Below are 25,842 nucleotides of genomic sequence, written 5' to 3' on the forward strand. Positions count from 1 at the left end.
AAAAAAGAAGAAGAAGAAAAAAAGAAGATTGCGCAATTCTTTAGCTAGATATAGGAAATACATAAATTACAACACAGTCGAAAATTAACAGTTCATATACATGCAGAGTAACAAAAAAAATTTACAAAGCATAAAATTGTAGCATAGACAATTACAGGAGGCATCGCTTACCTTAACAACCTAAATTTCCCTAAGCTAACCATCGGTAAACTAACCAAACTTAGGATATTGGTACGTACTCCGCTGTCAAACAATATCTGGTTACTTTAGCATAGGTATTAGTGAATTTTTTTATTGGCTGATAAGCCTGGTAATTATTAAATAACAGAAAAGATACCCCAATAGTCTAAAATTGCACACTATCCAAGAACTTGGCACATAATACTTTCAAACAATGCAAACCTTCACATGTTTAATAGTAAAAACATGAATTTTTATTCTCATCTACTCAATATTCACTATAGAATGATGCTAAATTGCCATTGTTTAACCATTTATGATATCAAATTCGATTTGGTGTATGAATTAAAGTATGGTAGTTTTACTTTTGATCTTAATTTGTTGTCAATAACATGAACCATTTGTGTTTCTGGTCATTTACCACATGTTTTACAGTTTCCATCACCATTCGATGTGCAGATCACACTTTTGTATCTTTTGATTATGCCCATACGTCGAACAGTTATGGGGTGGGCCTAGTAGGAAACAAATGGGAATCCTCCTGATTTCCCCCCATGAATCCTATCCTAAGCTGACTGAAGGGGCATTAATCGTTTAGTGAATCATATGATGCAATCTAAACATACCTTTCCTAACCTAACTTAGCCTAGGGTACTTTATCATATTTGGCAGGGACAAGTGGAACACCCATCCTAGATTGACGTAGGTTACCGTAAATACTAAAGAAATATTATCATTTGGTTACATGGGTTATTGATTATCCTTTTTTATGCTCTCCCACCAAATTTAGCGTGACCCAAAGACTGTGGGCTCCCACAGTGGTTTTCCATTATTGTTTGACTGTAGAGTTCATAGTTAAGATCCCTTTTTGCCAACCTCCTAAAAAGGCTGACATTTTATAATTAAAACATTGAAACATTCAAGAATATATTCATCAGAAAAATGAAGTTAGGCTAGATGAATTTTCTAAGGCTCATTATATATTGATGATTTACAAAATGCGCCATTACTTGAATGTACCACGTACCCCTTGGTCATCTCTGGGCTGAGTGTGCCATATGTTTTAACTGAGGATTTTGAATACAGTTTTTGAAGTTGTTATGACATTGTTCAATAAATAAGAAAATGAATTTTTCAAGATGTATTACACAAACATATTTTACATATTGTCATTCCTAGAAACTCATCCGGAAGAAGAAATGTTTAAGATTGTTAATTTACAAATTATGTGATCACTGTTAATTTACAAATTGTGATCACAGTTAATTTACAGTTTATGTGAAATGTGATCACTGGTCATTCATAATTTGCACATGCATGTAGGGATTTTTCGCAAACTTCTCGATGCACTTCACACCTTCCCAGTGAACTTTTTTCAAGGGACCAAAAACGAGTTAGTTGAATGAACAGGAATGGTCTAAAATACATTAACTTAAAGAAAATTAGTCAGAAAAAACAACAAAACGCATTACCAAAGTCAAAGAGGAAACAAGAGGACTTGTGGGAATACATACTAACTTGTCCTTTAAAAATTTAACCTCAACATGACAGGTTCTTACGTGATGAGGAGGCTTTGCCAACCAAGGACCTGCTTTCTCACCTAACCTGACTTATATGCTGTAAATCATAGAGTAAAATGTGGGAACGTATACTACTTAACTTTCACTAACCCAACTCAGCATAGAATGCTGGACCTCTCCTGACAGGGGAATGAACCTCCATCCTAACCTGACCTAGGACATGCACAACTAGACGGCACGTATTTACTTTTTTCCCAGCCCTAGTAATTTCATATTTTCGAGTTATTCCATCGCCCAAAAATATTCAGAGGTTTATTATTTTTTTTCCTGAAGTGGTGCATTCTATCCACAGTGTGGTACATTCAGTATAGGCAGGTAATACATTGGGACTGAGGTATTCAGACAAAGGTACATTCAGTCCAACACCATTCTCTGCCGCTCTGGTCCCAATTATTGCAAGGTGTAGGGGGTTGGTTTTAATAAGGTAACGGCGCAGTTGCGACACGGTTTTACACGATATTCGTCCCAATTATATAAAATATACAGGGAATTTTATATGTAAGATTCTGGCCCCTTAGTATGTTTTAGAATAACATTTACTGAGGAAATTGAAGAGTTTTTGTGAATGCTAAGAACGGCTGCATTCTTACGGAGTTGGAAATAGTAGTTGAGCCGGATGAACATTTAAAAAGTATGAAAACTTAACGAAACATAGTGAAAACCAAAGGTTAGGCAATTGCAAACTAACTTTTAAATATTGTTTCTTAATTTTACGCGACGGGATGCAATTTTGATCATTGAAAGAAGTAAAAACGGACCTGAAGAAAACGATTCCTATAAAATAAACCAGCTACCCATAATTTGTCGTTTTCTGTTTAGAAACGTGGCACCGAAGAAAACGAGTTTTAACGTAAGCCTAAAATAGATGTATGGATAACTTCAAAATTTAAGTTAAATTCTTTTATTACATTTCTTAGGGTGCAAACATTAAGGAAAAGAGGTTTGATTGAGCAAAAGCCCGGATTCATTAAGATTTTTAGGCCTTGCTGTCAAATGCTGTTTGCGTTTCTCTCCGCTACGTATATTTGAGGGATGTTTGGCCGCTCATTGGGGAAGGCAGCCTTGAAGCGCCCACCCCCCCCCCAGGCCCCCCCCCCCCCCCCCCCCCCTCCCCCCCCCCCCCCCCTCCTCCCCCCGCCGTCATCTTATTAATTAGAATTGCCCCGCAGCCGTCGTTTTATATAATTTTACTTAAAGGATCGATTATCATCATGTAGGGATGAAGGGCACGGAGAATGTATGCGAGGGAATTGGAGCCTCTTAGAGAGAGAGAGAGAGAGAGAGAGAGAGAGAGAGAGAATTGAGCATGTTTGGATATCCAAGACGAAGAAGTGGATACTGGAAAAAAGGAATGAAATCAAAAGCAAATTCTTTCTGGAAATGAGTTGGTATACGGTCTGGTAAATCACCGTGAGGAAGATTGGCTTAGACTAATGAAGTCCACAGTAGTAAATGGTGGTTAAACGCTTTATATATAACCACCGAGACAGAGGAGAGAAGACTGGAGGATATTTATCAACTCTTAATTTTGTTAGCAAAGAGCCTAAAGATTCATTTCCATAATAGCACTGAACCTTTTTATTTTGGTTGTGGTATACGTTATTTAAGGTGATTCCTAATAGAGTAAGGAAAGACTTGAATCGTCGGCTCTCGAGCAAATGACCGATATGCAGGAACAGAGCAGTGAAACGGAAGTCGATCAGGAGAGGAGGACTGTTTTCCTCAACCACAAACGGAATGAAGCGCCTCGGTGGCGTGATTGGTATGGTGTTTGCGTCCCACCTCGGTGGTCGCGGGTTCGATTCTCGGCCATTCGATGGAGGAGTGAGAGATGTGTATTTCTGGTGATAGAAGTTCACTCTCGACGTGGTTCGGAAGTCACGTAAAGCCGTTGGTCCCGTTGCTGAATAAGCACTGGTTCCATGCAACGTAAAAACACCATACAAACAAACAAACAAAGGGAATGATCAACAGTACGGTGTTAGTTGAGAGGCACTTCTATCACAACTGCTGTGCACTACTACTGTTGTTAACGGTGCTATTGTGGCTGGTTATCTACATGTCACGAATCTACTTTGGTATGATATCTACACAGGTATGCGATCTACAATTTCCAAGAAAGGCTTGTTGTGTCGTTTGTTATAACAATTTAACTACCTAATTTCCTAAGTAACAAGCTAGATTGCTACCTAATGTCCAAAGTAATGCAAGTTGTGTCGTTTGTTACAATCTAGCTTGCTACCTAATTTCCTAATTAGTTAACTAGATAGATTGCTGTATAGTTTGTTAAAAAATAAACCAGTCCTTTACCATTTTTATATTTAGTAGGCTTCTATATTTCAGTTTAAATATTTCAGTCGGTGGCAAAGCCCTGAAGATGCTCGCGAAGGAATTCTACAATGGAATCAGTGACGAATCCAAGACACTGGCATTTTTAACAAGACATGGTCTTTTAGATGAAGAACAAAGCGTTTCACCATGTCATCGATGTAGTGGAGAGATGAAGGACACTTGGAAAAGTCGGCGAAATGGCGAGTTTATGCCCGTTCTTCGTTGCAGAAACCGTAGATGTCAAACCTTTCGATCCGTTCGCAAAGGCAATGCATTTTTTTACTTCACAGATTTGAATAACAAAGTAAATTGCAAGCTTTCTCTTTGCCAGATTTTAGAATGTTTTATTTTATAGAAGACCTCTCTTACCATCAGGTTCAAGGTTTAACTGGTAGAGGTACTGAAGCAATATGTGATTGGTTTAACATGTGCCGCGAAGTGTGTATACAGCGATTGTTTCTGTCCAGAATCGCGGTAAAATGATAGGTACTGAAGAAGAACCCGTACAAATCGATGAAGCACGCTTTGCAGGAAGGTGAAAATACAATAGAGGTCGAATGTTGCAAGCTGACCAAGCTCCCAATTCAACTGAAAGTGACGCTGAAGTGAACAATAACACGCCTCAGTGGCGTGGTTGGTATGGTGCCGGGGTCCCACCTCGGTGGTCGCGGGTTCGATTCTCGGCCATTCCATTGAGGAGTGAGAGATGTGTATTTCTGGTGATAGAAGTTCACTCTCAGCGTGGTTCGGAAGTCACGTAAAGCCGTTGGTCCCGTTGCTGAATAACCAACCACTGGTTCCATGCAACGTAAAAGCACCATACAAACAAACAAACAAAACAAAACAACCATGGAAGACGTATAGACGGTCCGTGGGTGTTTGGTTTCAAGAAAGGTTCGGACTGCCGATATTTTTACGTTCAAAGACGAGACCGTGAGACACTTCAACAAATCATTCAGAGAGAAGTCGCCGAAGATTCAATAATTCATTCTGACGAAGGGCAGGCGTACTCTTATTCAAACCAACTCAATTTCCGTCATTTTACCGTAAACCATCAGCAGAATGACGTGGATCCTAGCACATACACAAGCCATTGAAAGATCTTGGCTCGATGCAAAGGTTCATATACAGAAAAAAATGAGAGGCTGCAATCAAAGAACTTTTCATTCTCACCTTGACTACTGGTGTTGGCGGATGCTGAGAAAAGAAGATCCTGACCTTTTTTTTTTATATTTTGATATTTTTTATATATTGTAGATTTTAGCCTAAAATGAAAATAAAAACCAAATTTTTAGTTTTAAATTCTTCATTTTAACTAGTTCTCTATGATATTTTGTATACTATTATGTAAATATTGGACTAAAATGAAAATAAACGAATTTTTATATTTTATATTTTTCTTTCTATGTGATATAAGCTAGAATTAAAAAAAAATAAAAACGTGTTTTATTCAGACAAAACTGTACGTTGTAGATATTTTGACCGTAGATAACAAGCCAAAATTGAATTTGTGCGTTGTAGATATTTTGACGGTGTAGATAACAGGCCAAAGCAACACCGATGTTAACTATCTCCAAAAAAGCCATTCGTTCTCAGTGCAAGACCAGTGAGAAAGACTCGGCGTGCCTGTCCACCACTTTAGCGCCTCAGCGGCGTGGTTGGTATGGTATTAGCTTCCCACCTCGGTGTCGCGGGAGTGAGAGATGTGTATTTCTGGTGATAGAAGTTCACTCTCGATGTGGTTCAGAAGTCACGTAAAGCCGTTGGTCCCGTTGCTGAATAAGCACTGGTTCCATGCAACGTAAAAGCACCTTACAAACAAACCACTTTGGAGAGAGAGAGAGGGCAATGAGAACGACTCAGGCGAGGAAGATAATTTGAGTTAATAGTTAGAATAATTGAAGGTGAATAAATGTCAAGGGTACTGGATGCTTATATTTCATTCAATACAGTCAAGGTGAGATGTTCACGATGGCTACCATATTAAAACATGCTCCACGCAAACAATGATGGCCCTAATTCACAAACAAGCAGGGAAAATATAGTAGTTATTAATTCATCTTCAACATGGCAGAAGGCAGATACTGTTTCACTTATCACACATCTTTGATTTCCTTGACATGTCACTTTTCAAATAACTACTGTGAAGTGACATTTTCTTTTTCTGATTTATGATCTTCCTGAAATAAGTAGTTTTGATCAATTTATAATAGCGGTTGCTCAGAGATTCCACGATTTTCTTCTTGGTTGATTATGATTGTAGTGAAAAAGAGTCCTTCTTTCTCGTTTATTATAACTGAATATGTAGTAATATTTATTGGGGCAACAGCAGCATGAGTCATTCCAACTTCGTCCCCGGAAATAACAACCTTCGTGATAACTCAGTACCATTATCATCTTGCTTGAACGAGGGAGAAGGCAGTCTGGATGCAGCTGAGGAGCATAGAATGCCGTAATGTTTTCTTTGGAATTAGGGGCCATCATTTTTTGACAAGCACAGACGTTTTCTATTGCTCAGAGCACTCTTCACACGAATTCTTTACCTCATATGTATCTTGTAGGTGGGATTAATCATTAGGTTTGCGTGAGAGGGAGAGAGAGTGTACACTTTGGCATAATTAACAAATTCCCAAGGTCTGAGGTCATTCTGTAGGAAACATCATTATTCATCCAACACTTAAGTTGCTCAAGTGAAAAATCGAGTAATACTGTACCAAGTCAATAGACTGCTTTGAGTACGAACCCTATTACTCCCAATCCTCATGAAGATAATCATATTCCAATGAAGTCATTGTCATTAAAGGGAAATAGATACCTGTGGTCATAAGGTGCCTTTCAGAGCAGTTCTGAGTTGGTTAGACGTAAGCCCCGTGCGGATAGTCGTGAAACTGGGGGAAGGAATCCGTGCTGAAGTACCCATACTGGTTACGCCATGAATAAAGGCTAATGTGGGTCAGGCTGAAGTCGATGGACTCGCTCCAGTTCAACGTTGCAGAATAACCAACACGACCGAATCTGTCAGAGAAACTTGAAATAAGTCATAAAAGAACTCCACTTACTAGCATGCACATATGACACACATTATTATGGGCAGAGGCAGCATTCAAACCCAAAGGAAACCTAGATGACAATTTGGGAGTATGTTGGTGAAGTTCAGTGGCTTCAGCTGGATGAAGTGGAAACTTAAGAGAATTGACTGATACTGTAGTTCACTGGGGACAAATGTGTCCTAATGGGACAGAGGGCTGGCGATAATTGAGAATTATAAAACTACGAAAACACTGCAAGATGACCATTTCGCCTTAACTTCCACTCCAGTGAAAGTGGCAGAGAACAAACATTCTAATCACTTACGTAATCGTTCGTCCTACGAATTTGATCCAGAAATCCCTGTACACAGAGCTGCTGAGGATGCCTGAGGAAGTGACAACTTGGACATCTTGGTTATGACGCTGGCTATATATAGCCGACTGATTATTATAGTTTCTACCGATTTCTGCAAGTTAAAAAAATGTATCTTTAATGACTTAAGTGGTAAATTTATTGGAAACTACAATCATAAGAAATTACACTGCTTAAACTGAAAACACATAGTCTCATTTCTCAAGTCATAAGTTCAACCATCGAAAACATCCTGGTTGGCCATCTTCTAAAAGTTTTATTCAAGTAGTAAACTTCTGCTTTCAATGCTAACACTTTGTAAGTCTGCAGAGTGAGTGGCACTTATTTTACAAAGTTTCATTATCCACATTCTATTGAACAGACATCAAACAGTGTCAGCTGTCTATCATTCTATGGATTGTAAAGCTGGGAAGCAATATTCATGGCAGTGTAAGGGTGAGTTTACACTAGGCTTAACCGCACGCTGCATACATAAGACTCATCACCAACTCCTCCCAAGTTCTTGTTAGCCCCGCCTACTGGACTGCTCATTAGGGTGAGTTAGTGGTATGGCATGAGTCTAGATGAGCAGTCCAGTAGGTGGGGCTAACAAGAATTTGGGAGGAGTTGGGTGATGAGTCTTATGGCCTGTCCACATGAGCGGGCCTGATCGGCGTGCTCCAGTGTTGACGGGCAAATTCTGGCGGGCTTACCCATGTTGTCCACATGGTGAGACGATGGAGAGGTAGATGTGCCCGACGAAGCCAGTAGTGTGTTCAGTGCGGTGCAATAAACATGGTGCCTACCGCAAAGAAGAAGATATTGTGTACCAAGATAATTGTTGTGTGTGTGATGAAAAAGAAGAGAATATGGTGCAAAGAATGGCTCAGTAAAAGAAATGTATATGGTTAACGTACGTCTGCCAGGGTCGAAGCTCAAGCCATCAGGCACCACCATGGTGATTTTGCTACAAGACCCATCGGGCAATTTGACGGTTTGCCCGTCAAGTGTGCTTGTTAGAGGGGAGGTCCACCGATCAGGCCCGGTCGTGTGGACAGGCCTTTACATATGCAGCGTGCGGTGAAGCCTAGTGTAAACTCACCTTAAAACAAGCTAGTTTTGGTGAGTGGGTTCATGGCCATCCAGAATTTGTTCTCGGGTTCCAAAAGTCCTAGGTTTCTTTTTCCTTTGTTTTAAAGACGATATATACTGGAGTTATGCTGGGATCTTTAACCACCATTTACCCAAACTAAGAGATTTCAATGAGATTACTATTCAGTTTGTCATTAATGAATGGATTCTTTCTGATTTGCTCTGCAACATAATCAGAGTCGGGGTGAGTGTATTCTTGTAATATTCTTAGTCCTAGGCAGGTCATTTGCTATGCTGATTAGACAGTAAGGAGTCGGCTCTTGATGGTGTCATCAGTGGAGAAAGGAACTTCAAGAATTGTTTTAGCTATAGTAAGTTAGCCTAAGCTTGATTGGTACAGATTATTATTGAGTATATTTATGATAGGCCTAAGAAGTCTTTGCTGTTGTAAGTTTTTTCAAAATGTCTTAAAAAGTCTAGTTCATGATGAAAAAAGAAATATGGTGAGGTAATCTAAAGTAAATTCTTAATCAGTTTTAGGTTAAGAAAATGTCCAAAATGTTAGTTATTCCAGGACAAAACATCCTGCAATAAACTTGGAAAACGCTGAACCACGCTTAGACTACATTTCAGTTAACTGAAAAATAGGGGTTTATCTTTCTTGCAAATGACGATATGACTGAAATGATAAATTACTGAAGGACATATGAAACTTACGTATCTGGTAGCTGTATCCACCGTCAAATTTTCCCAGTCTAACCGTGAAACCGTATAACGTTTTGCATTTGAAAGTGAAATCAGTAATGCTGTTAACGGGGCTTCCATCTGGCGTAATCCTCACGGTATGCCAATGGTACCCGTTTGTGCGTATTTCTGTGAAAAAGATTGAAATTATAATTTTGTCAGATAAAGATATCAAGATGATGCCAGACAAAAACTTTTTCAAGTCAAGTAAAAGTTAGATGATTATGCTTCAAAATAGTACATAAAATAACTGAAGATGCTCACGTTTAAAATGAACAAAAGAGAAAAATATATGCTTCCAAAAACATTGTTACCTCCTCTTTCTTGACTGTATGGGTAGTACGGATCAACAAGATTTTGTTGGAAAATGTAACTCGCGTAACCAGTGGTATAGAACCCCATTCCTCGTATAGGGGTTATGGGAGTAGTATCGGTCCAGGACAGGAAGGGAGCTTCGCCTTCTTTGCCAAACCTAAATGAAGAAGAGACAAAATAATTATATATATTGTATAGCTAGTTTTGTAAGTTTGATCCACTTCCTCGATGCAGATTTTTTTTTCATTAATTGCTGATCACAGCCAAACTGGAACATTTGTAAACTCTCTTGTATTCCTTCCCCTCTGTTATTTCTCTCGATACTCCAAACTTGGTGAGGATTTAAGTTCCTTATATCTTCCTGCATTTGGCGGGGGGCAAATTACCTCTCCCATTTCTCCATTTTTTACTTATTGGAGACATAAGAAGTATGACGACATGTGAACAGGAATTTCCTGATAATTTCACTCCTTCAAAATGTTTTTTAGCACTAGGAAGGAAATCTCAGCAGCTGTGAATTCTACTGCACACTTTCAAGACAAATAAGCGTGGTGTAGGTTTGTGTATCCTATGTGAAAGGAACGCGTTGTAAATGGGAAATTAGCATTTACTTTTTGAGGTCGATGGGCATCGTTATATCAGGCCAGTCTCTTGGAAAGTAACCGGTGCTACTTCGATATTACTACAGCAGGAATCACCAATGGCTAGGGATATCAATGAATTGTGTCTCAAGACCAAGGAATGCTTGGAAGTGGGTTGTCAGTTCATTGGAAGGATGACATACCCCATGAATGATGAATAATCCTTTTTTGTTCAATGATTTGTCAATTTTATTTCCCAACCCAGAGCCCAATAATAGTCACATATGTCATGTCAGTCAGTTTTTGGAAAACTCCTGTCAGTGTGATGGTACCCAGTACTGTTTGATCATTGCTGGCGCCCACAGATCTGAAGGCCCGAGACTGAAGGCAGAGGAGCACCTAGTTGAAAGCTGTGGACCCCGGAGTGAAGTAAATAACCACCTAAATGGTGGATGAATTTATTTGTCTGATGCTAACTGCATTTACACATTCTTGCTCCTGAAACATTCGACCTGCTGTGCGTGGTGTAATGAAAACTAGAATAGAAGGGTAAGGGTTCTATGGCACCATACTTTTCACTGATGTGAAAAGGAAATATTTTTTATCTATTCGAATTTGCGTAGTACTTCAGACCTGCGTGGGCATGTATGTGTGTTTTACCTGCTTTTGCATTTGGATATCCGAAAATAGCCCATTCATACTAACCTTCCTAATTTTGCATGCAGTCACATATACAATTTTTTGGGTTTGTGGTGTATGTGTTGACAATTTTATTAATATATAAACATAATTCAAATGCATTCATGTATAAACTTAATTATGAAATCTACAATAACAAAATATACTTAGGTCAGTGCAGTTAGTAGCATTTGACAAGGAGAAGAATCAAAGAACTGCTACGATTGTAACAGCGAAAATGTAGGCCTCTCGAATCATTCAGTGTGAAGTTCCAAGAACATTTGGTACTGGATCTCATACCTGATCGCTGCACTGCACCATTTGATTGTGAAGTTCTGGGGTTGGCCGCTGAGTAGTCCTGGTGTCAAAACCACTTGTACTGAAGACCCATCTCTGACGATCAGGGAGCTTGAAGTGTTCGGATATCCCAGGTCTTTAAGCAGATAACGTTTCTCTTAGTCAAGTTACGCATTTGACATATTCATGAATATTTAATTTTATCAATCTTACTTAGATTATGAACGTCATAGGTAAAGGATAAAATATCGATACTTGAATAGATTTTTAACATTAATGCGACAGGACAAGCATGAAAGCAACTTCATACCGAAATTCAAAGCAACTGTCAGTAAAAGCAAAGGCAATTTTGTCTTGGTGTAAGATAAAAATCTTTCAGCTTACGTATTCCATAGTAACTGGAGCCGGTGTAGTAATCAGCCCCAATTTGAAGCCTTAACTGTAAAGGTGCTGAAATCGTTAATGTGACCTTCACCTCACACATACTGTTGACGATCATCTTCCACAGCCAGTCTGTCTTCAAGGATTTGAAGCCTTGCAGAAAAAAAACAGGAAATGAACGAGGAGACCAATAGAAAATTCTCACCTAGTGCTCTTACATCAAGTGAAAACTTGGACAATTGGCTCGTGGTTAGGGTTTTTCCTTATGAGGGGAGTTTTGAAAAGGAACATAGGAAACTGGCCTGTTTTTAGGCATACTATAATCATTAAGAGGATTACTGTTGCCGAATGAAAGGCGTCCTTTGTTTTGTTGGTTGGTTACGACCACACGACTTGCGCACCTTCAATTTTGCTCCACAGTAGAAAATATATTGTTTGTTCCTTGCAAGTTTGTTTGATAAGGAGTCCCCAAATAGGTCCAAATAATGCCACTGATTGGTGATAATGAGGATAATGAATAAGAAGCTGCAGTGATTGCTGAAAGCTCTTGAAAGTGTTTGAGACTCCACATTAGGAATAGCTGATGGCTCAAAGCATAAACTAAAATGTTTCTCAGCAGAATTTGTGCAATATAATATTTGAACAACAAACAGCGAAGTTTTTCGTAAAGAGTACCAATGGGTGCAAGGAAGAATGCTGCCATTTTCTATATCCAAACATTGCTCTATTTTTTGCTTCATATCTGACTGTCAGCTTTGATGACATTACTGTTAAAATATCAGTTTATTCTGAATATAGCATTTAACAACTCACTTATTTCGGGGAGGCAGAGGGAAGAGTTGTAGGCCCAGTAGCTGCCTTCACATTTACAAATCCCAGGAGAACTTCCAACTGCCGTACATTGGGTCGTCTCAGCCACTTGTAAACATTGCTCGTCGTGAGTGCAGCTTTGATTGATTTGGCGGCCTTTTATAAAATGAGAAGTTTGGCATTGTAATGAAATACTCATTTTGATTCTTTGCTCAAAATGAATGACAGGTACGAAAGGTTTGCTAAGAAAATTACATAAATTAAATAATCAGTGTTTTCTTTGTACACAATGAATTTTGAGCAAAAATCACGTGAAGGCTTGCTAAAAATATTCAATACTGAATTATATTATCACTTTTGATTTGTTTGTCCACAATGTATGAAAAGTAAAAATCAAAAGCAAAAAATTTTAATAAAAACTTTTTATATATTCGTACACAATAAATGACAAGGACCAGTCAGGTAAGGACATCTGGAAGGTTTTATGAAAACGGAATCCACCTCACAAAGGCAATTTTTTACTACAGCTTATCAAGTACACCTTGAAAAACAACTGTATTCAGATTAGCTAATGACAGGATGAGTTTGTCACGTAACTATATTTGGTTACAGTAGGCTAACTTAGATCACCAAAACAACAAAACCGTAGGTTTCCATAGGTTTCCTCAAGGGCACATTAGCTCCTGAAATAATTTAATAAATGAAGCTGATACCGTGTCCCTGTAAATAGTAGGGCCTACATCAGTCTGCTTTCCTGTTCATGGCCTAGTAATGATCAGTATATTACTTTTTTACAATGTCCAATAATGCGCATTACCACTAAATAGCATATGTCCATAGAAATCCGTAGTGTAAGCCTACTCCCTCTCTCTATCTTCCCCTACAAAACAGGTTATATACCATCATTTTTACCATCGTGTATATTGTTAGTTTCATCCCATGAGTTATTGCAACTCTTCATAAATGTCTTTAAACGTGCATTTTCATGTATATAATTTAAAAATTCGCGATGTGAAAATATTATTTACAAGAGGGAGAAGCCAATAACGCATAATATATTTCACGGTGTATCTCATTTGAAGAATATATCATTGTTAAATTAGTGTTGAATTATGTTTAGATATATCTGACTACAATGTATACACCATACAAGCCGTAAACTGTGAAATCGAGAAAAAAGTATTTCTTCGGCATCGTGACTGGCGGCAGAAATGGATATAGGGCTGAGAAGGGAGCTAAAACGCGTGGCATGTGACGTCATGGATCAGCTCCAAGCGCTTTGATTGGTCCTAATTTTCCCCATCCCTAAACTCTTCCAGACTTGGGAAATATGCTCCCGGGTGAACTTGAGTTGCCAATTATGTATTTATATAGTTTGATTTCGGTTCACCTTTCACAGTAGTTTTAGTTTCGTTTTAATCCTGTTTTGCTGCCGTCTATTAGCTGTTGTAAATAATAACCGGAATGTAACGAGGTTCTGTGAATGAATGATGAGTCCAAAACCAGATGAATTGATTACCTTATTATATGCAATGTACACAGTAAAGGAACTAAAAACAATTATATTCCTGTTTTATAATGGCCATAAGAAATATATCATATATATAGAGATATAATATATAATATATAATAAAATTATATATAATACATATATATTATAATTATATATATGTATATCTATCTATCATATCATTTCTATATAGCTCTCTATCTATATATCTATAGCTGTATCTCTATATTATCTATATAATATCTATATATGTATATACTAATATATATATATATATATTTATATCTTAATCTATATCGATATAGCGAATATATCTCTATAATCTATATATAATATATATCTACTCTCTCTCTCTCCCTCTCTCATCTCTCTCCTTCTTCTCTCTCTCTCTATGCTCTGATCTATATTATGCTATATATATATATATATATAGAATATTATCTATCATATAGATATATAGGATAGATAGTAGATAGAATATATATATCTAATATATATATAGATATATAGATATCTATATGATATATATATAATATATATATCATCTATATATCTATATGATATGGATTATAATATATATATATATATCTATATATATATATATTATATATCTATATATATCTATCTATATATATCGCTATATATATATATATTATTATATATATATATATAATATATATAATATATATAATAGATATATATATAATATGTATCTATAGAATATATCATATATATTCATTATATATGATATACTTTTATATATAGTATATTATATTATAGAAATATAAATATATATATGATTATAGTATATCTATAGTATCTATGATATTATATAATATATATATATATATATAGATATATAATATATATAATATATTTATTATATATAAGCGAATACACGGGAAATTGATAGTCAGGAAAGCAACCGTCGTCTTTATTAGGAACATGTCAAGGAGTACTGTTGAGTAGCTCCTTGACGATGTCGGAAATAAAGACGAAAGCGGCTTTGGATTCCTGACTATCAATTCCCGTCTGGTATTCCGCTTATGTATGAAGTCAGGGCTACTACTGTGATGTTTGAAGATGATATGTATAGTATATATAGTGTATATATATTATATTATAGTAATATATATATATATTATATACTCGATATAATAATAGATATATATATACAATTATACCATATATATATATTATAATATATATATCTATTATATATAAATATATATATATATATATGTGTGTGTTATATAGTATTGGTAATCTTCTTAGGCTCGAAGATACAGTAATTCAGTTGCATTCCACATAGGAAAAATTGAAAAAGGTACGTCTCAGAGAATGCCCAACAGTTCGTCCTCAATGGGGCCTCCTCTATATATATATATATATATATATATATATATATATATATATATAATATATAAAAATATATATATATATATATATATATATATATATATATATATATTATAAAACAATTTTGTGTTATGTATTTATTTTATAATAAACCATAATGACCACTACTTTAGTTCATGCATATTGCGAAGGAAAAGGAATCATCCGAAAAATGTATAAAGTTCAATATGAACATAATTCATATTGAACATAATACTAAATTAATAATTAACACGGTAGTGACTCAAGAGCTAACTGATTTCCATGCAAGACAGTTCTTCACAATTTTATGACAGACCGATAATTTAGCACTGTTTTTTTTTTTAACGAAAAAGAAATCAAGAAACATGGCTAAGCACTTTATAAGAACTTCCGTTATTTAACTCCATAATGAGCTGTACAGAACGCAAACAAATTGTGCACTGTTGTGTATCGACTTGCGTATGTGTCACTGCAAACAATGTAACAACCATGGCAACGTGGCTAGAATACTTTGTTTTGATTTTATAGGTCTAGAAGAGAGCTATCTGACATGAATAGTTGAATTAAAATATAAATAAATATATATATATATATATATATATATATAATATATATATATATATATATATATATAAAAGATTAAACACATGTCCCTGACCACCAATTGGTATGCTTTGTTCAAGATCCCAAAACTTATAAACATTTTCCAATAGTGTTGCTATGGCTTCAACAGTGTCATGAGAATTACACTCGCAAATCGATAAGCAATACTTCACGATCGCGTGCGCATACATACATACATACATACGTGGTTGTGTTATGCGGATAACAGTGCAAAAGTATTTACGTTCTGTACAGTGAAGATATTGGAAACTTTTGTTTTATTTTTCTGCCTTGTGTGTTTTAAAAACTTACTTCCTTCTATGAAATGGCTCTAAAATAACCAATCTGTTGCAAAAAAATGTGTACTGTCGTGCAAAGGAATCTGTTAACTCTGCTGTCACTTTCTGTTCCTCACTTAGGAAAAGGAAGAGTTAAATCTGTGGTTGATAATGGGGTTCAATTTATCATCATCGCTACTGGAGCCAATTGCTACTTCAGCTTTTTATTTTTTATTTTTTTTTTTAACGTTCACCTTTTTACTGATGATTCCTTGTCCTGGAGGAACGTGTATATTTTATTCTGGTTTACAGCTTTGTCTTGTACTCTATAATTTTATTCCAAAGGGCAAAATACAGAAGGCCTGAGTCACGAACCTTGAATAATATTTCTTTTTCCATGCACCTGAGTAAGACCGGGTGTGTGTGAAAGAGAGAGAGAGAGAGAGAGAGAAAAGGCACATTCAATTCAACTTGTAAGGTAAAAATATTCAGGCATGAATCTTCACGTGTACTTGCGTGCTTAGGTACACAGACGAGGCTGTTAAATATGTACAGGCCAGAGCACAGGTGTTAACCTTTGAATATGTAGGGACAGAAGTGTAAAACCATGTGGGTTTAAATCTTCTTTTCCATGAAGATGTTGGAGTATGATATACTATTTAGTTCATGGCGAAATGAAACCTTTAATAAACATTGTTCTACTTCGAATTCCAACGGTGGAGTCCCAAACGGTATAGCAACTCATTTGTAGCCTCTCATTTCCCCACAGAATAACTGCTATATTAACATACCTAATTACAAATGCGATTATTTAGAATATAGAAAAGGTCGATAAGTAAACATTCATGTTTAGTTATTTTTGGTTCCATGTTATCAAGTTGTCATACCTCCTATGACTAATTCGTGGGCAAACTAATGATGGGAGCTGCCAATGAGTATAATGCGTAGAGAGCTGCCAATAAGTGTGATCTAGAGAGCTGCTTATGAGTTTGATGTAGGGAGTTACCAGTGAGTATGATGTACATAGCTGCCAATGGGTTGAATGTAGGGAGCTGCCAGTGAGTTTAAACATAGAGAGCTGCCAATGGGTTGAATGTAGGGAGCCGCCAATGAGTTTAATTTAGAGCGCTGCCAATGAGTTTAATGTAGGGAGCTGCCAATGGGTTGAATGTAGGGAGCTGCCAGTGAGTTTAAACATAGAGAGCTGCCAATGGGTTGAATGTAGGTCTGCCAGTGAGTTTGATGTATTAGAGCTGCCAATGGGAGCTGCCAGTTAGTTTGATGTACGTAGCTGTCAATGAGGTTTGTAGAGAGCTACCAGTGAGTGCGATGTACATAGCTGCCAGTGAGTTCAATGTAGAGAGCTACCAATGGGTTGAATGTAGGGAGCTGCCAGTGAGTTTAAACATAGAGAACTACCAATGGGTTGAATGTAGGGAGCTGCCAATGAGTTTAATTTAGAGTGCTGCCAATGAGTTTAATGTAGGGAGCTGCCAGTGAATTTAAACGTAGAGAGATGTCAATGGGTTGAATGTAGAGAGCTGCCAATGAATTTAGTGTAGATAGCTGCCAGTGAGTATGATGTACATAGCTGCCCATGAGTTTAATGTATTAGAGCTGCCCTGGGAGCTGCCAGTTAGTTTGATGTACATAGCTGCCAATGAGTTTAATGTAGAGAGCTGCCAATGAGTTTAATGTAGGGAGCTGCCAATGGGTTGAATGTAGGAAGCTGCCAGTGAGTTTAATGTATTAGAGCTACCAATGCGAGCTGCCAGTTAGTTTGATGTACATAGCTGCCAATGAGGTTAATGTAGAGAGCTACCAGTGAGTGCGATGCACATAGCTGCCAATGAGTTTAATGTAGAGAGCTGCCAATGGGTTGAATGTAGGGAGCTGCCAGTGAGTTTAAACGTAGAGAGCTGCCAATGGGTTGAATGTAGGGAGTTGCCCATGAGTTTAATGTAGGAAGCTGCCAATGGGTTTCATGTAGAGAGTTGCCAATAAGTATTATAAATAAATATTATGTAGAGAATAGAGTACTTACTGCATTTGCCAGAACATTTCCCGAACTCTGTGCACACAGGTTTGTCTTTGAAGGTCACTGCATTGTCCTGTTGAATTTAAAAAAGTGTTAACATTTTTTTTTTACTAGTAGAAGTTAACATTTTTTTTTACTTGTAGAAGTTTAGTTACGCATCCTTTTCCCTAATCGTGGCATCTTCTGCCTTTTCAGCAACTGAATGTGCGTGGTAATAATAAATAAGTAATAATAATAATAATAATAATAATAATATAATAATAATGAAATAATAAAATAATAATAATAATAATGAAAAAGAAACCCACAAATTCAATTTGTAACTTGTTTACTTCTAAGTATTTACATTTAGTTTTACTCCACACTCAGTACTTTCAGGCCCTTCTGTGGCCCATTCTCAAGAGATGTTGGGATGTTAGCCTGGGTCAAGGCCCAGCCAGTCTTCTGGAACTTCTTCTCGTTGTGCTGTCATTTATGCGATGGCTGTTCTGGTTTTTCTTTGAGAGTTGCCAATCCCCTCTTGTCGCTCTGATATCCTGAGCTGATGGTCAATGGGATTCACCCTTGTGGTAAGGTGTGGTCACCGTAAGTCTGTTGGGCAGGAAACCTAATCTCCAGGTCAGCAGGTCAATCTTAGCTCTTTTATATATCAAAGCTCGGCTTATGGGATCTTCTGAGGTAAAACCTTTGTTTCCTTCAATTACTTTGATCTCTCTGATAAGCGCACCTTCTACTACCCTCCTCCTGTGACTAATTTTTGTTGCTTTTGTATATAAGCCTACTGTTTTTGAAATCCATCCTATGATCATTTTCCCAACAATGTCTAGCTATAGCACTGGGACCCCTGAGAGTTAAGCTGTACTGCCCTTCTATGTTTCTTGGACTCTAGTCCTTATTCCCCTACCTGATTCCCCACATATCTGTCTCCACAATTATTGCAATTGATTATGTATACCCCGCTACATCATCTGAATTACTGTCTTCTCCTTCCATTATTTTTACATACTTTTTTTTTGTTTTTTAAGGTATTATCAAAGGTATATACAAATTTATATTGACTTTCTTTCATTTTTGAAGTGATTTGTTTCATTTAGGCATAAAAGGGAGGGCAACTATTTTCTTGTTTTCTTTATTCCATGTACTCTCTACATTCGCTCTGTTAAAATATTTTTCTAGCTTTGTGAGTTGCCCTTTTCTGAACCATTCCGGGTATGCTAATGCATCGAAGCTTTTATCGATGTAATTTATTTCTTGCTCTATCTTGCAAGGGTCACACGTTCTCATTGCCCATAAGAAATAAACCTGTTAGAACCTATTTTTATATCATGACTATGAAAAGAGAAGAAATGAATATATGAGTTTTTGTTGTGTGTGGGCTTTCTATAATTGTGCTGAATTCATATCCTGTTTCTTTTCTTTCTATGAGTATGTCTAAAAAGGGCAAGTTTTATTATTGTTACTTTTCTCTAAAGTGAACTGGATATTGTTATCAAACTTATTGAGCTCATCTAGAAAAGTTTCTATTTTATTTCCATCCCCTTGCGTCTTCCTTGAGTTGATCAAATTGTGTGTCAGTGATACTTTATTTCACGTTTGAAGGACATGTTTACAACAGAAATATGGAGTAGCTATGGGGTCCCTCATTATCACCTATACTCGCTAACATCTATATGGAATATTTTCGAAACTAATCTAGTTCCTAATGTGAATGTCCCTGACTTAAAACTGCAAGGATGGTGGAGATACGTGGATGATATTTTTGCTATTCTGCAAGGGGATGGAAATAAAATAGAAACTTTTCTAGATGGAGCTCAATAAGTTGATAACAATATCCAGTTCACTTTAGAGAAGTAACAATAATAAACTGCCCTTTTTAGACATACTCATAGAAAGAAAAGAAACAGGATATGAATTCAGCACATATAGAAAGCCCACACATACAAACTCATATATTCATTTCTTCTCTTTTCATAGTCATGATATAAAAATAGGGGTTCTAACAGGTTTATTTCTTAGGGCAATGAGAACGTGTGACCCTTGCAAGATAGAGCAAGAAATAAATTACATCGATAAAAGCTTCGATGCATTAGCATACCCGGAATGGTTCAGAAAAGGGCACTCACCAAAGCTAGAAAAAATATTTTACAGAGCGAATGTAAGAGAGTACATGGAATAAAGAAAAACAATAAAATAGTTGCCCTCCCTTTTATGCTAAAATGAAACAAATCACTTCAAAAATGAAAGAAAGTCAATATAAATTTGTATATACCTTTGATAATACCTTAAAAAACCAAAGTATGTAAAAATAAATTGGAAGGAGAAGACAGTAATACAGATGATGTAGCGGGGGTATACATAATCAATTGCAATAATTGTGGAGACAGATATGTGGGGGAATCAGGTAGGGGAATAATGGACTAGAGTCCAAGAACATAGAAGGGCAGTACAGCTTAACTCTCAGGGGTGAGTGCTATAGCTAGACATTGTTGGGAAAATGACCATAGGATGGATTTCAAAAAACAGTAGGCTTATATACCAAAAGCAACAAAATTAGTCACAGGAGGGTAGTAGAAGGTGCGCTTATCAGAGAGATCAAAGTAATTGAAGGAAACAAAGGTTTTACCTCAGAAGATCCCATAAGCCGAGCTTTGATATTAAAAGAAGCTAAGATTGACCCTGCTGACCTGGAGATTAGGTTTCCTGCCCAACAGACTTACGGTGACCACACCCTTACCACAAAGGTGAATCCCATTGACATCAGCTCAGGATATCAGAGCGATCAAGAGGGGATTGGCAACTCTCAAGAAAACCAGAACAGCCATCGCATAAATGACAGCACAACGAGAAGAAGTTCCAGAAGACTGCTGGGCCTTGACCCAGGCTAACATCCAACATCTCTTGAGAAATGGGCCACAGAAGGGCCTGAAAGTACTCGAGTGTGGAGTAAAACTAAATGTAAATACTTAGAAGTAAACAAGTTACAAATTGAATTTGTGGGTTTCTTTTTCAATATTCAGAAGAAAACTGAAAGAAGTTTTTGTTTGGTTTAATAATAATATAATAATAATAATAATAATAATAATAATAATAATAACAATAATGATATTTTATTAAAAATAATGGCAGAATTCACAGAATTGATTTTATATAAAGTCCTTCATTCTCCTAATAACTTGTCCTTCTGGGTTTGTTCCTATGTTCATAAATTTATTGTTCATGTATGAACTCCGTTCTTTACTAATAAATTAAATTTAAATTTGTTTCTTGCCACCTATTAACGAGTAGGTATATATTAATTTATTTATCGTATATGATATGATATGCGCACACATTTCTATTCCCATTGACTTCTGGTTGTATTAAGCTTTTAAATTTCCACTTTCATTCACAATTAGGACTTTTTCATTCATAAATTTCAGTAAACTCTTACGGTGCTCAAGTAGGTGTATGCCTCTTAGCCGTCGTCTCTTATGTCACATTTGTCTTGTTTCGCCAGAGGACCATCTTTTCTCAGATCATCTTCTCTTGGCCACTATTCCTCTTTGATGAAAGATATCTTGCAAAACCAAACAAGTAATTGAATTACAGTTACCATCCAAATTCTGCATCTGCTAGTCAACACATCAAAACATCATACCACCGTCAACTGTCGCTTTGCGCATCCTTCGTAGATGATTAAATTCTGCAAGATTAAATCTCTCTCTCTCTCTCTATCATTCTAATTTGGTGGTAGTGCAGTGATTTCGTCGCTAGTAGACCAAGACTCCCCTAGAACACCGTTTTAGAGTCCCTAGGCGTTGCCACTACAGTAGTCTCCCATTAGACTTGCCCAGTGAATTCGGTTTTAAAAGTGACTATCGAAAATTAAATAATGAAGGGGCTTAAGTTTGTTTGTTTGTTTGTATGGTGTTATTACGTTGCATGGAACCAGTGGTTATCTAGCAACGGGACCAACGGCTTTACGTGACTTCCGAATCACGTCGAGAGTGAACTTCTATCACCAGAAATACACATCTCTCACTCGTCAATGGAATGGCCGAGAATCGAACCCGCGACCACCGAGGTGGGACGCAAACACCATACCAACCACGCCACTGAGGCGCTTGAAGGGGCTTAAGGAACCAGACGAAAGGTAAATGGTAAACTTACTTCCTCCACCTGGGCAGAGATGGGACGCGGAAAAAAAGTCGGATTTTTCCAAGTGAGTGACCCCCATGGGTATAGTGTATTCCCGTTGGGAATGACCGTAAAGACGTAAGCAAAAGACTGTAAGTGTCATAAAGATTATGATCCACAAGAAATATTAGCCCGAAAACCCTTTGGGGTCACTACCTAGGAAAGATCCCCCAAAAAAACCTAACCCAGAAAATCCCCAGTAGGAAATTATTTTACACCATGACTGACCTCATCCAGATCGTTGGTTAAGTCGTAGTATCTCCAAGAAGAGTCAGTGGTGATGAGGGTCTTGTTATCGCTGCCATCGCAAAGGGCCGACGACAAGATCTCGCAGGTGGCTCCTGGTTTCTGGAAAATTAACAAGATGAAATAGACTCAAGAAAAGTGATTCAGATTCAGTAAGCAGAAATACTGAAGGAAATTACAAATTCTTTATTCTGGAAAGCAGCGCATGAAAGGGACATCAAAACAGTGATGAATTGGAACTATTCAACGGAAGTGACTTTCCTTTTTATCTTGGGTTCCTTGATATACAAGTTATGCTAAGTGTAAAAACTCTTGTGAAAATATTTCGAAGGATTGCAAGTGTTAAAGTTTCCAATGAAGAGTGAAAAGAACTCTAGACGCTAAAGAGGTCATTGAGTATCTGTTGAATGTGGTCAGTTGATTATCATGTTTCTAGCAAAATGGAAGATTGAATTTATATAGAAAATATGAATATTCTAAATGAAAAAGCCACATTACTCTGCTGAGATTTGCAAAGAAATCCGATTTCTACATTTGTTGACTAATCCCAAGAAATAAAGGAGTGGTAAATACCTGTACTGTTTTTCATTTAGATTTCTTGTTAAAAGGTGACTTTAATTTCTGAGGTGATATGAAGAAAATTTGACATGTCATTCGGCAGAGGTTGATGAATTAAACGTCAAGAAGTTTCAGGCGACCAGACTTGTTACATGGAGTCTTCAGTTGTCCACTGAAACGTAATTATTTAACCGAAGAAACCAAAATCGAAACCGAGGAAGTTTGTTATATAACTTACGTGAAAATTGAAAGCTCTGCACCTGTCGCTAACAGCAGCGTTCAGATCGCTGCAGGTCATTATGCAAGAAAGTACCCCACGGTCAGCCTTGACGGTTGCAGTGACGTTGCCATCCAAACGTCCCACTCGTGAGAGAGAATTTGCGAACATCACACAAGAACCACCCACTGCCAGGGTAGCTAAAATAAGACACTGCCAAATTCTGAACATCGAATTCCCGTCCATGGGTCCTTCTCACACCTGAGATAGATAAAACGCGATACCTCAGATCGATTATATAAAGCAGCTTCCTTTTTTTGGAGTTCATATAGCATGACAGGATTCTTGAAGGTTTTCTACTGACGAAACACCAAAGTATTAGACGTATTTTGGGTTAACATAGCCTTGTGCTGGCACATTCTCTTGCTCCTAGACAGTTACACTAAGCCCCAATATACACAGAGCTTTTTGCAAAGATTCCATGAGAATTTCTAGGTTTATACTGGCAAAACTCTTATGGAACCAGCTATGCTACTTCCTATGGAGAAAGATTTTCCCTTAGGAAACCATTTTTTTTTTGGATGCTAGTGACACCCACTGAAAATGTGCAATGCTTAAAAATAACTTACAAGGTATAAATATTTTTTAAAATCGAGAATTTAGAGCTTTTAGTACTTCCACACTACAAAATTACATGTGAATTCAAGCCCGTAACTCAACACAGAACATATAACAAACAGGTGAAGGACATATCAACGAAAGCGCCTCAGTGACGTGGTCAGTTTGGTCTTGGTTCTTGGGCATTTCATTGATTGGTCAGAGATGTGTCTTTCTGGTTCGGAAGTCACGTAAAGCCGTTGGTCCTGATGGTGAATAACCACTGGTTCCATGCAACGTAAGAACATACGAACAAGACAAGTCAACGAGCGTAGGTCTAATACTGAATGATATCTCAAAAGGCAGTGGCTAGGACTGCCAACAAGTCGTTAATTTGTTTTAATTTTACTTGTGATTGTTTTGCCTCAAGTTACTGAAAGGTTTATGACGTGCTTTGCTACAGTGTGGACGCACTCTTGAGGTATCATATGGCCTGTTTTATGTTCATAGTTCTTCTGAGAACAAAGCCAGGAGATCACATTGTTCAGTGAAGTGGTTCAGAGAACGCCCTATTTTAAAATACCCAGTTCATAAACTTGGTTCATTGTGTTCGTATACTCTGATGGAGGCGGTGTAAGTATATATATATATATATATATATATATATATATATATGATATATATATATATATATATATATATATATATATATATATATATATAGTGTGTGTGTTTATATGTGTGTATATGTATATAATATGTATTTATGTATATGTACACGTATAAGTTATGAATTCCTGTAAAACTTACCAAGTAGACGAAAGGTTATCAGGTATCAGCAAGCAGGTGTATCGACGTACTGACCTCTCCAGCTATTCCTTAAAAACTAACTGTAATCATAGAGACTAGGTAAACTTGGAGGCACGTAAGGGATTTATGATAAAACAGTGCACCATCAATCTTCCGTATGTGAAGATGCCACTCTTGAATCCACGACCACTAAGCATTGCTATTCATGTTTGGTGGACTGTACTTTAGACCCCTAGCGTTAAATTTTTTTTTTTTTCTTTTTTTTTTTTTTTTGTGAACTTGGATCCGTTTCGTGAACTGCTATGAAACGTGAAGTATAATTATAAGTCGACCCAAAACCTTTTGGTACATTGTTGTCTTCCCAAGAGCGAGGAAGCATTCTTTAGTGTTTATGATTGTCCGCAGAACGTAAATCGGTTTGATAAGTCGCTGCTCAAAGAGAAAATAATGTACTAAGCGGTGCCATAAAATTTTACATGTCGTATTCGTATTCAAAGTTTTTTTTTTTTTATTTTTATTTTTTTACTGTAGCATTCCAGCAAGTTCTGGTAAGAACCGAGATATTTTTGGTAAATTTTATACTATACATGAAACGCCACAAGTTTATTTTTCTTTTTTTTACTAAAATCATGTCGTTTCTGCCGTTAAAATTTAATATAAAGTATTATTATTATAATAATAATAATAATATTAAAGTGGCAAATACAATTTTTAGCGGTAATTGGAATCGGTATATAAAATTTACGTCAAAGCCAAGCTCTTGGCCCTATGAGGTCATTCAGCGCTGAAAATAAGGTTGAAACAACTGTTAGGAGAGAGTGGAAGGTAATACGGGAGGAAGAGAATATGAAAGGAGGTAGAGTAAAAGGGATGAAAGGTGTTGCACCCAACGGCCACAAAGGGACCCTGCAAAGGACCTTAAGCAATGCCTACAGTGTACAGCGTGAGGTGTACTGACGGAATTATTCCTCAATGGGGCTCGTATCGATGGTGTTCTATTATGTCGTTCATTTTAGAAACCGTTTTCACGTTTATTTCAATAAAAAACTAGTAAAAAAA

At 36.9% G+C, this 25,842-nt stretch overlaps 1 protein-coding gene, 1 long non-coding RNA gene and 1 pseudogene across 2 annotated transcripts in view; 2 read left to right on the forward strand and 1 right to left on the reverse strand.

Annotated features, from left to right (window-relative positions):
• The window catches only part of LOC135208864 (uncharacterized), a 70,946-nt gene that overhangs the window by 479 nt on the left and 44,625 nt on the right, over positions 1-25,842 (forward strand). The gene's annotated exons all lie outside the window — the stretch shown is intronic.
• LOC135208159 (uncharacterized) lies at positions 4,124-5,348 on the forward strand (annotated as a pseudogene).
• On the reverse strand, positions 5,570-24,851 carry LOC135208267 (uncharacterized). The gene is made up of 11 exons (XM_064240377.1): positions 24,784-24,851; positions 23,398-23,637; positions 22,584-22,703; positions 18,186-18,252; positions 12,374-12,526; positions 11,564-11,713; positions 11,183-11,315; positions 9,623-9,780; positions 9,282-9,437; positions 7,446-7,587; positions 5,570-7,106 (listed from the first exon to the last, which is right to left on the reverse strand). The coding sequence occupies exons 2-11, from the start codon at positions 23,620-23,622 to the stop codon at positions 6,947-6,949; spliced, it is 1,464 nt and encodes a 487-aa protein (XP_064096447.1). The 5' UTR covers positions 23,623-23,637; positions 24,784-24,851; the 3' UTR covers positions 5,570-6,946.

The sequence above is a fragment of the Macrobrachium nipponense genome, chromosome 35 (genome assembly GCF_015104395.2).
Source record: "Macrobrachium nipponense isolate FS-2020 chromosome 35, ASM1510439v2, whole genome shotgun sequence".
Taxonomy (NCBI): Eukaryota; Metazoa; Arthropoda; class Malacostraca; order Decapoda; family Palaemonidae; genus Macrobrachium; species Macrobrachium nipponense.

What these genes read in the sequence shown, in the direction of transcription:
- LOC135208267 (XM_064240377.1), bottom strand. Translation starts at nt 23,622, where the DNA reads ATGGACGGGAATTCGATGTTCAGAATTTGGCAGTGTCTTATTTTAGCT. An exon ending in TAACCAACGATCTGGATGAG is followed by an intron (nt 18,253 to 22,583) that starts GTCAGTCATGGT and finishes TAAATTCAACAG; the next exon opens with GACAATGCAGTGACCTTCAA. An exon ending in CTCCAGTTACTATGGAATAC is followed by an intron (nt 11,316 to 11,563) that starts GTAAGCTGAAAG and finishes ATCTGCTTAAAG; the next exon opens with ACCTGGGATATCCGAACACT.